Consider the following 17,143-nt stretch of genomic DNA (forward strand, 5'->3'; position numbering starts at 1 on the left):
TTCTACATAACTGCAGTCCACAACCACCAAACTCAGGAATTGATACAATACTATAGTCTGCAAACCTTCAAATTTCACTCATCTTGAAAATGCCCTTTATAACAAAAGGAACCAGTTCACAATCAGATTTTGTTGGTTGTCATCATTCTTTTGTTTCCTTCAATCTGGGAGCATTTCTTAGTCCTTCCTTGACTTTCAAACCTTGACATTTTTAAAGATCACAGGCTAGTTATTTTGTAGATTGTCCCTCAGCTTGTATTTGTGACATTTCCACATAATCAAATTCAAGTTATACATCTTTGGCAGAAATACCATGAAAGTGATTCTTGGTCTTTTTATTGCCTCATATCAGGTGGATTGTGATTTCTGTTCCTTTACTGATTATAACTTTGGTCACTTTGAGATGATGTCTTCTAGGCTTCTCCACAGTAGAGTTACTCTTTTTTCTATTGTAATTAATAAGTATTTTATGGGGAGATACATTGAGACTATGTAAATATTCCTTTTCTCATCAAATATGCTGTTCCTCTATCTACCTACCTACCTACCTATCTATCTAGTCTGTATGGACTCGTCTTTTATTTCATTTTATTTCAGTATAAACCATTGTTTTCATTGTTTATTTTGGTGCTTGAAGTGTTCCAAACTTGGCTGGCTACTTCAAGCTCAATTCTGTATCCTTTGCACATGTCCTAATCATGCTTTGAGCTTTTAAAAAGAAATTAATAAATGCGAAGTTTCATCATATGCTTTCCTGCATCTCTGTAGATGATCTTGGACTTTTTTTCTCCTTGCAAACTGTTACTCTGAAGAATTAAATAAATTGATTTTTTTAGCTGTAAGCAACCTTGTTTTTCTGGGCTAACACAAGTTTTATACATTGTTAGATACAATGATATTATTTTGTTAGGAATTTAACATCTCTGTTCATGAAAGACACAGTATTATCCTTTTTTCCACCTTGCTTACTATCATATCAGATTTATTCTTACCTCATCGATTTAATTGGAGAGTATTTCTACTTTTTCTGTTCTGTGGTAGATTTTATGTAAGATTAGAAGGACTATTCGCTGAAGTTTGGTAGAGCTTGCCTGTAAAATTTTAAGTACCTGTTGTTTTCTTTGTGGCTAGGTTTAAATTGCTGATCCAAATAATTTAGTGATAATAGGACTACTCAGACTTTTTTTCTTGTATTATTTTTGGTCATTGTTATTTTCCTAGAGATTTTCCCATTCATCTAAATTTTAAAATCCATTAACAGTTTTTCACAGCATTATTTTTTGAAATCTGCTAAAAATAGATACTAAAGGAAAGCTACAGATACTAAAAACATATCTCTAATACTCTGCTTTATTTTGTAACTTCTAACTTCTCAACTTGCTTAGTTTATTTGCAAATTTTCTCCAAATTTAAATTCACCAGTGTTTTAGAGCACTGATTATTTGTTGAGTTAGGTGCTTAGGCTACAGCAATGATTAAAAAAAAATCCCTACCTTCATTTATCTCACATTTTAGTGTATGTAGACAGAAATAGACTAAATAGTAAAATAAAAAGTATGTTAGATGGTAGTAAGTCCTATTAAGGAAAATAAAGCAGACGGGGACAAGATTTGCTGAGTAGGGAGGGGAGGTTGCATTTTAATATTTTTAATATATGTATAATCTAAAGTATTTAAAAAATTTTTTTAAAGTATTAAAAAATAGGAGTGAAGGCCTCACTGAAAGACTGTCTTTGGAATAAAGAGCTGAGGGAGTTCAGGGGGCAAGCCCTGAAACTTTACCTGCAGGTAAAGGGAACAGAAGGCATACCTGCTCTGGGGGGTACCTAGGGGGTTACCTGGAAGGCATACCTGCTCTGGGGGGTTCCTAGGGGGTTACCTGTGTTCTAGGACCCTCAGGTGTGGCTGAATTGGAGTGAGAGGGGAGAGAGTCACAGGAAATGAGGTCCTGAGGTTAATGGGGACCCCCTTGTGGGGCGGTGTAGGCCTTTGACTTGGAGTAAAGATAAAATCCCTTGGAGGGTTTGAGCAGAGCAGTGACTGTGTCTAGCTGCTGGGTTGAAAAGAAACTAATGTCTGAGGGAAGGGACAGGGAAGCTAGTGAGGAGGCTCCTGCCAGCCCAGGGGAAGGAGGGCTGGGGGAGAAAGAGGGAAGAGAAGGAGATACAGAGGATGGTCGGAAGGAGAGTAGAAAGGGGGAAGGAAGAATGGAAAGAGGGCAGAGAGAGGAGTGGGAAGAGAGCGGGGGCTTCATGTACTTTTTTCATTTACTTACCCATTTAGTAAAATTTGAAAACTGATGAGAATAGCATGACAAAATAAGTTCATTCCAGGAATGCAAAATGATTTGGCAGTAAGTATATTCTATCAATATACTTCATCGAATTAATAGGTTAAAAGAAGTCATCATGAGCATTTCCTTTGATGCTATAAAGGCATTTGATGAAAGTCAACTTCTATTTCTGACTTTTAAAATCCTAATCTTCTAAAAAAAAATCCTAATCAAGGGAGCAGATATGGCTCAAGTGGTTGAACTCCTACCTCCTACATGGGAAGTCCTGGGTTTGGTCCCTGGTGCCTCCTGAAAAAAACAAAAATGAACGCAAGCAAAACAAATGAAAAAACCAACTCAGGGGAGTCGATATGGCTCAGTGTTTGAGCACTGGCTTCCCACATATGAGGTCCCAGATTCAGTTCCCAGTACCTAAAAAAAAACAAACAAAACCCCAATAAAATAAATGTTTTATTGATGTGTATAAATGCATATACAACTCAAACCAAAAGCTAGCATCATACAAAATGATGAACAGAATTATTCTCATTAATGTTAGAAACATGACAAATATACCTATTGTTACATTATTACTTTTGCAGAAATATTAGCTAAAATAATGGATCAAAAAATAAAAGTTTCAAAAAATAGGAAAGGAAGATGTAAAAGCATCATTGTTTGAAAGTGATGTGATTTTTAATACCTGAAAAATCTAGATGAATAAGCTGAAAACTATTAAAAATTACGAAAGAATGCATTCATTTATATACACAATATAAATTTTCTCTATAAAACAATAATAAGTTAGAAAATATGAAAAATTCCTGATTCAGTAGAAGTAGAAATATTTGGTAATAAACTTAAGAAATATATAAAATATATATGAAAAAAACTTTGTGACTCTACTAATGTATGTAAAAGAAGACTTTAGACATGGAAAAAAATGTTTAATTTTTTTTCCCTAAAGATTCATTATTGTACCTATTATAAACATAATGTCTTGTACATTATAGATACAATGTAATTTCAATTAAAATGTTAGGGTTTTTTAGAAACTTGACTAAACTGATTCAAAAATTCATATAGAAGTTTATATATATCAAGAATAGAACTTTAGAAGAAAATATGAATTACTTTGCTTTTCTAATCATGGAGCTAATTTCCAAAGATGATAAGGAAAAGAATGACAAATTTGACTAACATAAAATAAAAAAATAAAATAAGCATAATACATAAATTCCATGAACAAATATAACTAATGAACTGTAAGAAATATGTACAATATGACAAGGAACTGTATTCTATACAGATAAAGAGCAGTTAAAGAAAATAACCACACCTAATAGATAAAACGACAATGAACAAAAAAATTGGCAGTGAACAACCAGTTCACATTCACACAAATACACAAAGCAAAACAAGAAACAACATTTACAAGAAAAGATGCTGAGTCTCACTGACTATTAAAGAATGGAGAAGAAAGCAAGAGGTAGCATTTGTTTCTGGTTAGACTGGCAAACACTTAAAAGAATATCACAGCATGTGTGCAAGAGTATGCACCAACTGCAACCTCAGGCACTACTGATCGAAGAGTAAATCGTTAGCTTCTTTCTATAGGATGATTTGTCAGTATTTTTTCAAATTTTAGAATGTATTTACCACTTTGATCCATTAATTCCACTTTTAGGGATTCCATAAATATGTTGAAATTGTACACATAAGGTGCCTTTACCAAAGTAGTGTTTGTATTAAGGGAAAAAAACAAAAACAAAACTGGAAGCCATTTAAGTGTCTAGTAGTAGGCTGAAAATTGGTTAAATAAATTATGATGTATTTATTGAGTGGAATACTTTTTTTCAGTTATTAAATAGAATGTGTTAGATTGATTTGGGCTGATATGAAAAACCCTCTTAGACTTTATTATGAGTAAAAGCAAGAAGAAGTATGTAGCTAATGTGGTAAGTTGCCATTTGTGGCTTTTTGAAATTATAAAACTAGAATTTATACATGTTGATTTCTGGAAGGATGCATAGAGGGCTGTTGATGGTGATTGTCTCTTGGGATTTGAGGTGGGAATGGAAAGTGAGCTCAGTTTTATTGTGTATTTCCATTCATTTTTCTTTGAAATTTGCTTATTGTGGGCATGTGTCATTTTCATAAAAAGATTAATGTTTTTAGTTTGTTTTATGTGCATTAATTATATTTTTCTTGGATTTTTCCAGATTTCTCTTGCACTTTGTTTTGTTTTGATGTTTGGAAACTCAATGTTATTAACTTCTTATTATGCTTCCTCTTTGGTAATTATTTGGGTAAGTATTCTTTAAGCACATGGCTATTTTGGAAATTAATGGATTATATCACTGGTATAGGATTCCCCAGAAATTTTCTACATTTACATGCCATGGAGTATGCAAGCATTCCTTTCCCAAGTGGGTTTAAATGAAAAAGCATAGGACCCTGCCTCAGAGCACCCATCTGCCCTGTCTTTCTTTCTCATCTTTCCAGTCACCTACATTTTGGTCCTAGAGGTCATGTTTGAAATGTTTCTCTTCTTCTTCCTTTTCTCTTTTACTTCTTATTCTATTGCTGCCCCACTCTCTACCCCTCCCTTGCTTCTTCTTGCATCTCACAGCAGTCTCTCTCCATTCTGCTGTGATCAGAAGTTTGAGAGCTTGATAATTTAGTTTTTTCCCCTTTTCTATGCATGGAATATTCAGAATGGTTTAAGTGAGATGGTGATTCAGCTGTACTTTGCTAAGCTGCTACCAAGAACAGATTTAGATTATGGGAAGACTATCTTACAGAATTAGAACAGGTTATCTAACTCCTTCTGCCACTTTTGGCAGAATGGCTTTCTACATTAAAAAAAAGTCTTGTAAATTTAAAGATGTCCTGAGATGGTTATGTCCTTTTTTCAATGGGTTTCTCCTTGACAATGTTTAGCAAATCTAAGGGGAAAGAAATTATTCCTTTTATCAAAAGTGTGCTTTAGTATAGGCCAGTTTCCTGAAGACAAAAGCCTTCTGCATTGCCTTAATCAAAATGTTTTCTTCTTCTTGACTGATCATTTAAGTTACTCAGATCATTTTTCTTTCTTGATTTCCAGAACCCCCATTAGCAAATTTGGAACATCCCATTTCTTTGTCCCATTTAACAAATAGTATTTATTTAACGACCCATTTCCCAAGAATATGCCAACTGTGAAGATATTTATTGCTCTCATTGCCATTTTCACCATAGGAGAAATTGTATTTGTTTAGGACTCATTATGGTATTTCTGGGAGATGAAGTTGACATTCAAAAAGATGTTTCCAGAAAGTATAATACAATTATATTTACTACCACTTATTTGTTACACAATCTGAAAGTTTACTAAAATTAGATAATTAATTCAAACTTGAGTATTTTCTAAAATAAGGCATCTCGAGATTTTAACTAACATTTAGAAAGTAAGCATCATTTTGAATGTTTTTTGGGGGGACGATGTTAAGTGAGTTTTATATAAAACGGTTATTTTATTCTCCTCATAGACTCTCCACTTCTGGCCACAGTAGAAACATACCTACTATGTCCTAGGATTGCAGCTTTCATGGAGCATCTCTCCTCTTCTCACTTTGGGCTACCACCCTTTAGATTATGTGACTTGAGTCCATTTATTCACAGAAATTAACAGCATGCAGTGATACTGTGTTTACAACTCAAAACGAGTCACTAGCTGACTTCCGTGCTTTGGGGTTAATAAGTACAGTTCTTAAAATCAGAGAACTTTGTTCTGGGCTGGGCAACGTGCCAATGTACTTGGTCTGTATTTTATGTGCCTGCGTGAGGAAACACTACTGTTACCCAGGCAAGAGTACATGGCTCTTGGTGGCTCTGTTCAGAGAAGTCATTGAATTGAATGTTAGCGTATGAATAAACACTAAGTATATTTTGTAGAAAATGTCTCTTCAGCTCAGTAGAGTACCCTGCTACTGCTAGGCTCTTGCCATCAAAGTGTGTCTTAAGTATGGATTTAGCATGTTTATGTGTAATATATTTCATTTATTTTGGTATATAAAAATAAATGATGTCAGTAGTTACAGAAGAGAGCATATTTGTGCATATTTAACTGTAAACACACATTCGCATACATTTATTTATAGTTATCACTTTGAAACCTGAATTGTATCACATTTTGTTTTCTCAGATGTTCAGAAATGTGAAAGTATTTAATTTGGGTTCAAGTATTTATCTTTTGATCTCTAAACATATTTTTGACAAGTTTGAAGTAGATTTGGATCCCTGTAGTTCAGACACTCTGGAAGTCTTTGTACCTCGAGAGACTAAAGATTTGACACAGAAGTATTTTGGTGCTCTATTAAAATCTCTTTTGTACCTTTATTTTAAGAGCCAGTAATTTTTAGCTTAAGGAAGATCTAATGTCTAGATGATAGCTGTCTAAAACTCTGAAATTATTACATAACTCTTGGTTCTTAGGTAAATCTGACATGTAAAATTTGTCATAGAAATTGATATATGGTGATTCTGTTCAAAAATCACTGATTTAATCTACTTAGGATATAATAGGGCTATTTCTTGAAATCAGTGAACATAGAAATTATCATACGGTGATCCTACATGAAAAATCAAGTATGCAGAATTTCAAACTCTTGAGAGTCTTATTATATGTATTTTTTGATGCTTGAATTTATATCTATAAGCATTAACTGTATACCATGTTATTTTCTCTATGCAGGGTGTGCTGGCAATGAAACCACATTTCCTGAAAATAAATGTATCTGAACTTAGTTTATGGGTAAGAATTAGACTTTTCAATGCATACGTTTTCCTTCTCTAAAATGTATCAATGATTTTATGTTTTACTTTTAAGGAAATGATCTATGTAATGCAGGGAGTCTAACAGTTTTATAATATATTAAGGCTCAATTCTAATGTGTTAAATTACCTTTTTCAGGAAGCAAGTGAAGATTAAAACTGAGTAGGTAGTTAAAGAATTGAGTTTTATTTATTTATTGCCCAAATTTCTTCTGAGGAGCAATGCATGCATTAGTAAGAAACTGTTAGTGAAAGGGGAATTTAACTGCTATTGTTGTATAAATCTCCTATAAAATCTATTTGACAAAAATATCATATGTATATATTTTTATGTTTAGTTATTGACCCTTAATTTTGGAGCAGTACTCTTTATATTAATTTAAGGTGCATTTTTACATTTTCTCTGGATATCGAGATTTTGTTCTCATGCTTGAGTAAAACATTGATTTATTTTTCCTTTCTAGGCTATGCCTATAGAATGGCTATAAGTATTGGGGTTTTTTTGCTTTGTTTTTTCTTTTATAGGTTATCCAAGGATGTTTTTGGTTATTTGGAACTATCATACTCAAATATTTGACATCTAAAATCTTTGGCATTGCAGATGATGTGAGTGTATTTTTCTTTTACTTACACTTCAGTGATTTGATAGGTGATTTGATATCAAATAGGTTCATGAATTATTTGAGTTATTAAAGTGCTACTGTTAAATCCAATTTCCAGGATGAAGTCTGTCCACTTATTATTTTCTGTTTACTAAACTATAAAGTAAATGTGACTATATGTCTAGTCTCTATACTCCAAATTTAATTTCTTGACATGAATCTTTTATTTCATTGATTCTTCTATATCACAAAGTTTTAAAATTTTAATACAAGAAAATTCTAGATATTTAAGCTCACATTTTAAGGTCTATAGAGCTGTTTCTCTCTGACTTTTTTTATATCCATGTTTGTAATAGATAAAGACACCATATTCAGAGCCTTTAAACTAAATTATAGTATAGCTGTATTCTTTTTTTTTTCTTCTTCCAATTTTCTGATCAGTTCTCATAAAAGGTTTATTTACAAGGCTTTATAAGCAATAGGAATTTTAAAAGCACTTCAGTGTTTTCCATTTTATTCCAAGTTGGTCTTCTTCAGAGAAGACTTTTTCTCTTCTCCCTTGGAAGGTGAGTAGAAGAGAAAATAAAATGAGAATAATTCTGGTTTGTAGTTTTAAGGCTTGTTCTTACTCATGATGGTTTGTCTATAAAACAAAGCAACTAAACAATCAACATAGAGTAAAATAAACAATACATATTTCATGTAATTCATTTTTATTGGCCACCTTTCTTCCTTCTATAATAGATTAAAGCTGTTGTTTTGAAACTGGGTTTTCTGAAGTTCTAGAATTTCCAAGGACTCTTCATGGGGTTTGTCTACTCCTGTAAGCTCCCCCTTGCCCTGCTATCCTCTCTTTCCCCGAGAAGCGTCACTTCAATCTCTTGCATATTGGACATTTACATAGGTTTTCATATGAACAAGAGAATTGATTTGCTTAAAAAAGATTGGAAACAATTGGGCTAATATATCAGTCATCTAGACCTCGTAGAGACTTTTTTTTTTTTTTATGTACTGGGACTGGTTACTGAACCTGGGACCTTGTATGCGGGAGGCTGACGTTCATCCACTGAGCCACATCAGCTTCCGTGAGTTGGCTCCTTTACCTGTTTGCTCGCCGTTGGTTTTCTCACCATTGGTTTGCTCAACGGTGGTTTATTTTTTATTTTAAGATTTATTTTTTTAATTATTTCTCTCCCCTTCCCTCCCCCCCCCAGTTGTCTGCTCTCTGTGTCCTTTCACTGTATGTTCTTCTGTGTCCGCCTCTATTCCTGTCTGCGGCACCAGGAATCTGTGTCTCTTTTTGTTGTGTCATCTTGCTGCATCAGCTCTCCATGTGTGCGGTGCCACTCCTGGGCAGGCTTTTTTGCGCTGGGTGGCTCTCCTTATGGGCGCACTCCTTGTATGTGGAGCTCCCCTAGGCGGGGGAACACCCCTGCGTGGCAGGGCACTCCTTGCGCACCTCAGCAGTGCGCGTGGGCCAGCTCCACACGGGTCAAGGAGTCTTGGGTTTGAACCGCGGACCTCCTATGTGGTAGGCAGATGCTCTATCTGTTAAACCAAGTCTGCTTCCCAGTTTGTTTATTTTATTTAGGAGGTGCCGGGAACCAAACCAGGGACCTCCCATGTGGCAGCAGGAGCTCAACTGCTTGAGCCACATCTGCTCCCCGAATTTTCTTTTTTAAGAGTATAAAACTATAGTCTAAAATACATTTATTGGGAAGCAGACGTGGCTCAACTGATAGAGCGTCTGCCTACCATATGCAAGGGTCCAGGGTTTGATTCCCAGGCTCTCCTGACCTGTGGGATGAGCTGGCCCACACGCAGTGCTGCCTCATGCAAGGAGTGCCGTGCCATGCAGGGGTGCCCCTGTGTGGGGGTGCCCCACACGCAAGAAGTGCGCCCTGCAAGGAGAGCCGCCCGCGTGAAAAAAGCGCAACCTGCCCAGGAGCGGCGGTGCACACACACAGTGCTGACGCAGCAAGATGACATAACAAAAAAGAGATGCAATTTCCCAGTGCCACCGAGGGTGCAAGAGGGCACAGAAGAATGCACAGCGAATGGACACAGAGCAGACAACTGGAGGGGGAGGGGGAGAAATAAATAAAAAATAAATCTTAAAAAAAAAACCCAAAACATTTATTTATTTACCCAGTGTGTACCTCCTCTGTGTTTGGTAGTGGAATTGCTTGCTGGAGATAGAAAGCTAAATAAGGCTTGGTCTACTGAGAGGTAGGAACAGTTCTTAGCAGTACAGTACATTGTAATGAATGCTACAATAAAACTTAAGTACAGAATGCTGCAGGACTCCACAGGGAAGGCTTCTGGAGGTCACTGTTAAGATGAGGGATTAAAAGGGGATTGAGTTAGCCAGGATGTAAATGAGCAGGAATAAAAGTGAAAGAGCCCAATTCCCAGGTTTATGGAATCTGCCCTCTCACTGGAAGAAGATAAACCAGAGCTAAGAAATGGATTCAGATTAAAGAGACCATTGTCATTTCTGTCAGAGCCATATGCTGTACCAGGGCCATTAAAAAGTACTATAGGCACTGTTACTTTCAAATTAGAATTAATTTAGTTGTAACTTTAACTCTTCTAGAATTCTGTAATATGATCAAGGACATGTGTTAAGACTGCCCAGTTCTTGAGAAGCATTTTCTATTAGGAAAATTTCTCAGTATATTCCTAATTCCCCATCCTTGTTCCTATCAACACTCTCCTTGGTAGAAGCCTAATCTAATGAGCTGGAAACTGTGGATAAAATATCTGACTCTATCAGCAGTGAATTCTGGGGGCTTTTACAAACTTCCATTTCAAAAACACCTTGCTATTTCAGCAGAATGTAGCATTTAAAGTCATGCACTTGGGTGTCAAACAGGCCTAGGTTTAAGTTGCAAGTGCCATTTCTTACCTTTGAGATTTTCAGGCAATTTACCTAAATAAAAAGCCCTTGTGTTTTAATTATAGAATTTTTAGTTTCCTTATGGTTGCTCTGGGATTACAATATTTATTTTAATTTATCACAGCTATTCCAGGCTAATCCTGAAATCTTAGGTCTTTTAAAGAAATTGAGAAAAAAGAAAAAAATGTTAATTCTGTCTTTCATATTTAAACATATATTCACTATTTTCATTCTTCGTTTCTTCCTGTGGGTTGGATTTACTGCCTGATATTTCCTTTCAAGTTGAAGGTTCTTTTAAGGCAAATCTGCTAGCAGTTGATTCTCTCAGGCTAGAAATGTCTCTGTTTTATCTTCATTTTTTCAGAATAGTTTTGGTGGAAATAGAATCATTGGTTGACAGTTTTTTTTCTTTGAGAACTTATGATTTTCCTCATTTTTAATGAGAATTCAGCCAGCTCATATTGTTTTATTAATATTAGTCACTGAATATATATTTTTTTAAAGATTTATTTATGTATTTAATCCCCCCCTCCCCCCGGTTGTCTGTTCTCTGTGTCTATTTGCTGCGTCTTGTTTCTTTGTCCGCTTCTGTTGTCGTCAGCGGCACGGGAAGTGTGGGCGGTGCCATTCCTGGGCAGGCTGCACTTTCTTTCGCGCTGGGCGGCTCTCCTTACGTGTGGGGCTCCCCTACGCGGGGGACACCCTTGCATGGCACGGCACTCCTTGCGCGCGTCAGCACTGCACATGGGCCAGCTCCACATGGATCAAGGAGGCCCAAGGTTTGAACCGCGGACCTCGCATGTGGTAGACAGATGCCCTAACCACTGGGCCAAGTCCGTTTCCCCATTCAATATTTTTGTTTGCACATAATGAATTGCTTTTTTGCTTCAAGCTGCTTTGGACTTCAAAAAGTTTGACTATGCTGTGCTTAGATGTATATCCTTTTGTGTTCATCCTTCCAGGTGTTTATTGAACTTCTAGGTTACTATTTTTCATCAAAATTACGAAATTTTTGGTCATATACCTTCAATAATTTTTCTTTCTCTCTTTTCCTTTCTATATCTCTTATTACATATATGTTAGTATACTTGATATTGTCCCATATTTTTGAGCTGGGTTCATTTTTCTTCAATCTTTTTTTTTCTCTCTAGTCTTCTGATTAGATAATTTCTGTTAACCTATATTCAAGTTTATGGACTCTTCTGCCTTTTCAAACCTGCCTTTGAGCCGATATGGTGAATTTTCATTTTTTTTATTATACATTTCAACTCTAGAATTGCCATTTTTTACAAGTTTCTAGTTCTTCACTGAAATTTGCCACTTGTCAAGTCTTTGTCGTTTGATTTTCATTTAATTCTTTAAATATGGTTTCCTTTAATTTTTTGACATATTTATAATTGCTACTTAGAAGTTTTTAGCTGCTTAAGCCAACATCCAGGCCCTGTCAATTTCTATTAACTGTTTTTTTCCCCTGAATATATATCATATTTTCCTATTTCTTTGCATATCTTACACTTTTTTTTTTAATTTAAAATACTAGATATTTTATTTTATTTTATTTTATTTTTTTTTTTAAATTTTTTTATTTTTTATTGACTTTGTAATAATATTACATTAAAAATATATATGTGAGGTCCCATTCAACCCCACCCCCCCACCCCCCCTCTCCCCCCCCCCAACAACACTCGTTCCCATCATCATGACACATCCATTGGATTTGGTAAGTACATCTTTGGGCACCTCTGCACCTCATATACATTGGTTCACATCATGGCCCATACTCTCCTCTATTCCATCATGTAGGCCCTGTGAGGATTTACAATGTCCGGTGATTACCTCTGAAGCACCATCCAGGGCAGCTCCATGTCCCGAAGATGCCTCCACCTCTCATCTCTTCCTGCCTTTCCCCATACCCTTTGTCCATTATGTCCACTTTTCCCAATCCAATGCCACCTCTTCTATGTGGACACTGGATTGGTTGTGTCCATTGCACCTTTATGTCAAGAGGAGGCTCAGATTCCACCTGGATGCTGGATGCAATCCTCCCATTTTCAGTTGTAATCACTCTAGGCTCCATGGTGTGGTGGTTGTCCTTCTTCACCTCCATCTTAGCTGAGTGTGGTAAGTCCAATAAATCAGATTGTAGGTGCTGGAGTCTGTTGAGGCTCAGGATCTGGCTATCACATTGTCAGTCCAGAGATTCAAATCCCCTAAATATATCTTAAACCCCAACATTAACTGCACCTCCAGCACATTAGCATGAAAGTCTTATGAAGGGAGATCCCATCTGAGTCCAGATTCATCACACATAAACACCATTTCCAAAGAGGGGCCATCTGCCCTGGTAGTTAACCCCATCAGCCATGACCATAACTCCCATGGGTCTCTTTAGCCCTCAAAGGAACCAATATCTGGGGGTTGTATCTGCTTTATCTGTCTCTCTGACTCTGCTCAGTTGTGCATGAGGGCAAACCTTCTGCCAGCCTCCAGACTCTTTTTTAGAAACTCGTAGCCATATAAACTCATTTCTCCTTTCCATTTCCCCCTTACTTTAGGTCAAACAGCATTTTAAAGTCATGGTATTTTATGTAGACATGGATATTCTGCTGATCCGCATTGAACCTTCCGTATAAGGTCATTTTCCAGTTGCATCATCAGTTGGTAGTTGATAGTGGTCCCTCGTTGCCAGGGAGGCTCATCCCCGGGTGTCATGTCCCACGCTGGGGGGAAGGATTGCACAAAATACTAGATATTTTAGATAACATATTGTAGGAATTCTGGATTCTTGCTTTTTTCCTGGAGGTTTTTGTGGTTGCTGTTTTTTATTTAGTAACTTGTATAGATTTTATCTGAGTAATGTTTCTCTCCCATGTTGTACAGCTGCTGATATCTCTGCTCAGTTTATTTCCATTCTTATTTTATTTTTTTAGGCCTCACTCCCATTTAAGCTAATAATGATTGGTAAGAAGTTGTGCTTAAATTTCTTGAGCCAGTAAGCCTTCCACCCTCTGCTGATGGACCTGTGTGTGGGTTGGTGAGCTCACTCAAAGTGCAGGTGGCTTTCAAATATATTGGGGGGTTCCCCAAGACTACCACTAGTTTTGATAATTTGCTAGGAGGACTCATAGTACTCGGTTGTCATATAGTCTTGCTTGTCACAGATATGATTTGTTACAGCAAAAGGATATAAAGCATAATCTACAGTGGAAAATGTGCATGGGGGGAAGTCCAAAGGAAACCAGGCACAAGCTTCTAAGAGTCTTCTCCTACTAGAGTCACACAGGATGTACCTAATTTCCCTAGGAAGGAGTTGTGACAACACATGTAATGTGTTGTCTACCAGGAAAGTTCAGTGCCTAAGGTTTTTATTGGGGGCTGGTCATTAGGCAGCCTCTAGCTGGTAGGAACCAAAATTCCAGACTTCCAGAAGAAACATAAGTGCACCACAAAAACCATATTGTTTGTACAAGCAATGTAGGTACCATGAGCTACTCTTATAAGGGTGCTAGGAACCCTCCCCAAATCCAAGTTCCCAGACACTAGCCAAAGGCCAAGGTTGTATACAGGCCTTCCTAAGGATAGTGTCAGGCCCGCTATGTTAACCCTTTTTTGTACAACCATTTGCCCTGTCTCTTATTATCTGCCATGCCCTCTTGGGTCTTTCCTGAATGTATGCTCCACCTCTGGGTCAGCCATGGATTTGTGGAGAGCTTGGGCCCTCTCGGGTCTTTCCTACACATGTGGGTAGCTTTCCAGTCCACCAGGGGTATGAAAAGAACTCATCTATCCTTTTGATGCTAGTCACACAAGCTCATCTATCTCTGTGATGCTAGACACACTTCCAGAATCTCCCTTTAAAATTTCTGGAATCTGCCAATCTGCTGCTCACCCTGCAGCCTCAGGGTGTTAGTGCTATGCTCTTTCTACCTTTCGTTTCCTACTGAGTTTGCTAGTTTTACTGACAGTGCTGCTGAGCATAGATTTTTTGCTCTCTAAGTCAAGTTGGCCAATTCCAGTAGCAAAGCTGCTGCTTTCATGGCCAGCCTGACCCTGGTGGAAATATTGTTGTGACCAAGCTGGGCTGGTGATGGTGGTGGTGGATGAGAGCAGCCCAAGTAAAAACGCCACAGACTCCCACTGTTTTTACCCAACTTTGATCAGTTTTTTATGAATGAAAGCTTCTCAATTTGTTGTCTCATTTTTGCTTTCTAGAATCTGAACTGGTTATTTTTGGCAATTTTGTCCAATTATGTGGTTGGTATTAGAACAGGGAATTTGCCAACCTCTTCACTCTGCCATAGCTGTATGTGCCCACATTTGTTGAGTTTTGAATGTTGACCCACTCTTACATTCCTGGGATAAACCTCTTAGTTATTTCCCTTTTTTCTGTCTTACTTTTTTTCAACTTTATTTCCTTGATTAGTCTTGCTAGGGGTCTATCTGTATTTATTTTCATAGTACCACCTTTGTTTTTTAGTGTTCTATGATTTTTTTTTTCTATGTCACTGAAATCTGTCCTTATCTTCATTTCTTTTCTTCTTGTTTCTTTGAAAACTTATTCTGTAGGTTTTTCTAATGCCTGGGGTAAAGTGCTTAGTTAGGTCCTTAGTTTTCAATCTTATTTCCTAATAAATTGTATTTAAAACCAAAAGCAGTACTTTGTGTCTTAGAGATTGCCACAACTATATTTTATTTTACTTCAATTCTAAGTATTTTGTGATTTTATTTTTTAACCTAAGGGCTATTAAGTTTTATATTATTTTGTTTCCAACCAAAAGAATTTTTTAGCCACTTCTAGTTATTATTTTCTAATTTTACTGCATTTATGATCACAAAAATATGTCATATCAATTCTTTGAAATTTAATAAGGCATGGTGTATGAACAAAATTTTTAAAATGTTTTCCTAGTACTTAAGGTTAACATGTATTCTGTGAGATTGTTCATTATATTAGTGAGATTTTTAGGTTAACATGTCTGCTTTTTCTATTGTGAGGGGGTAATGTTTAAAATTTCCAATGGACAGCCTTCACATAGCCATTGCTCCCCACAATTTTGTTAGCTGTTGTTTTATATACTTTGAATTATATTGTTAACTGCACATATATTCATATGTATAATCTTGCTTTGCTATACATTTTACCAGCATAGAATGTTATTTTTCCCATTTCGTACATTTTTGCTTTAATTCAACTTTGTGAGATATTACAATTACTAACTTAAGATTTCTTTTGTCTCACTTTATCTGATATATTCTTTTCTAGTCTTCTACTTTTGAGCTTTTTGCATACTTTTGTTTTAAGTTGTCTTTTGTAATGAACATATTACTGGATTTTTTCCCTTAAATCCAGTTGAGCAGATGTCCTTTAACTAGTAAATTTAAGCTGTTTACAACCATGGTAATTATCATTATATTGGAACTTTTTCTACTGTTTTGAAATTTTCCAATTATTTTACTTGTTAGATTTTTTTTCCTTTTCATTGGATAGGCTGTTTTCTTATGCTATTTTAAAATTCTCCCTACTGATTTCTTAGAAAGATTCCAACATTCATTTCTTCCTGCAACAAGAAAAATTATTTTAAAATTCTTCAGCACATTCCTGTCACCCTATACTTCCCACTCATCCCAACCCACCCACTTCATGTAGCTGTCATTTCAAACTTTGTTTATGGTTTGTCTTAGATATAATTTTCCCTCTTTTGTCCTTGCTTTTTTAGACAAACTTGAAAACTCAGCAGTTGTTTTATGTCTTTAAGCCATAGTTTTCTCATTTGGCTTCTCCTGTGGCTTTTTGTGAGAAGGATGAGGTAATATATATGAGTGCTTGGTAAAATTATCAAAAGTACATTTTATTCCAAGGCTTACATGTTTTCTATTTCTTTCATGAAAGCAGAAAGAAACAGAAGTCTTTCCAATACCCTTTACAGAAATCAGAATTAATGTTTTCCTTTGCTTTACTTCATAGCACTTTGTACCTATAAGATAGGGGTATGTGTGTTACCAAGCCCACACTTCCTGGTAAGCTCCTGTAAAATACATGTTGCATAGTGTAAATCCCCGGTTTAATAATGAGCAGAGAAACCCAAGCATAAAAGCTTTTGGCCTGGTGATGAGAGTGGAGAGTAGGCTGGTGGTAGTGGAGCAAAGAAGGAAGAACTATGAAATTGGAGGATATAGTACCTTATTCTCTAACAAAAGCAGGTCCTGTATGGCAGCAGTGGGCTCTGTAATATAGTGAAAAGTATTTTTAGATCATATTAAGATTAAAATACATTATTATAATATATAGTGTCATATAATGGTGCTTTGCTTTTTTTCTTACTAGGCTCATATTGGCAACTTATTAACATCAAAATTCTTCAGTTACAAGGATTTTGATACTTTATTGTATACCTGTGCAGCAGAGTTTGACTTTATGGAAAAGGAGGTAAGATGTGATGTCTTCTTTCCTTATGTTTTGGTTCAGTCATTATTCATAAAGGGTGCTCTTGTGATTTCAGACTCTTTCCTCTATGTGCTGTTATCTCACTTTGAAGAAAAAGGAAAATCTGGCAGC

At 36.2% G+C, this 17,143-nt stretch overlaps 1 protein-coding gene across 1 annotated transcript in view; it reads left to right on the plus strand.

Moving 5' to 3' along the window:
- DPY19L1 (dpy-19 like C-mannosyltransferase 1) overlaps positions 1-17,143 on the plus strand; it is a 121,676-nt gene that overhangs the window by 73,230 nt on the left and 31,303 nt on the right. The window contains 4 exon segments of the mRNA XM_058296783.2: positions 4,494-4,580; positions 7,007-7,066; positions 7,612-7,692; positions 16,913-17,014. Coding sequence (XP_058152766.1) covers positions 4,494-4,580; positions 7,007-7,066; positions 7,612-7,692; positions 16,913-17,014 — 330 coding nt within the window.

The sequence above is a fragment of the Dasypus novemcinctus genome, chromosome 5 (genome assembly GCF_030445035.2).
Source record: "Dasypus novemcinctus isolate mDasNov1 chromosome 5, mDasNov1.1.hap2, whole genome shotgun sequence".
NCBI classification, from domain to species: domain Eukaryota; kingdom Metazoa; phylum Chordata; class Mammalia; order Cingulata; family Dasypodidae; genus Dasypus; species Dasypus novemcinctus.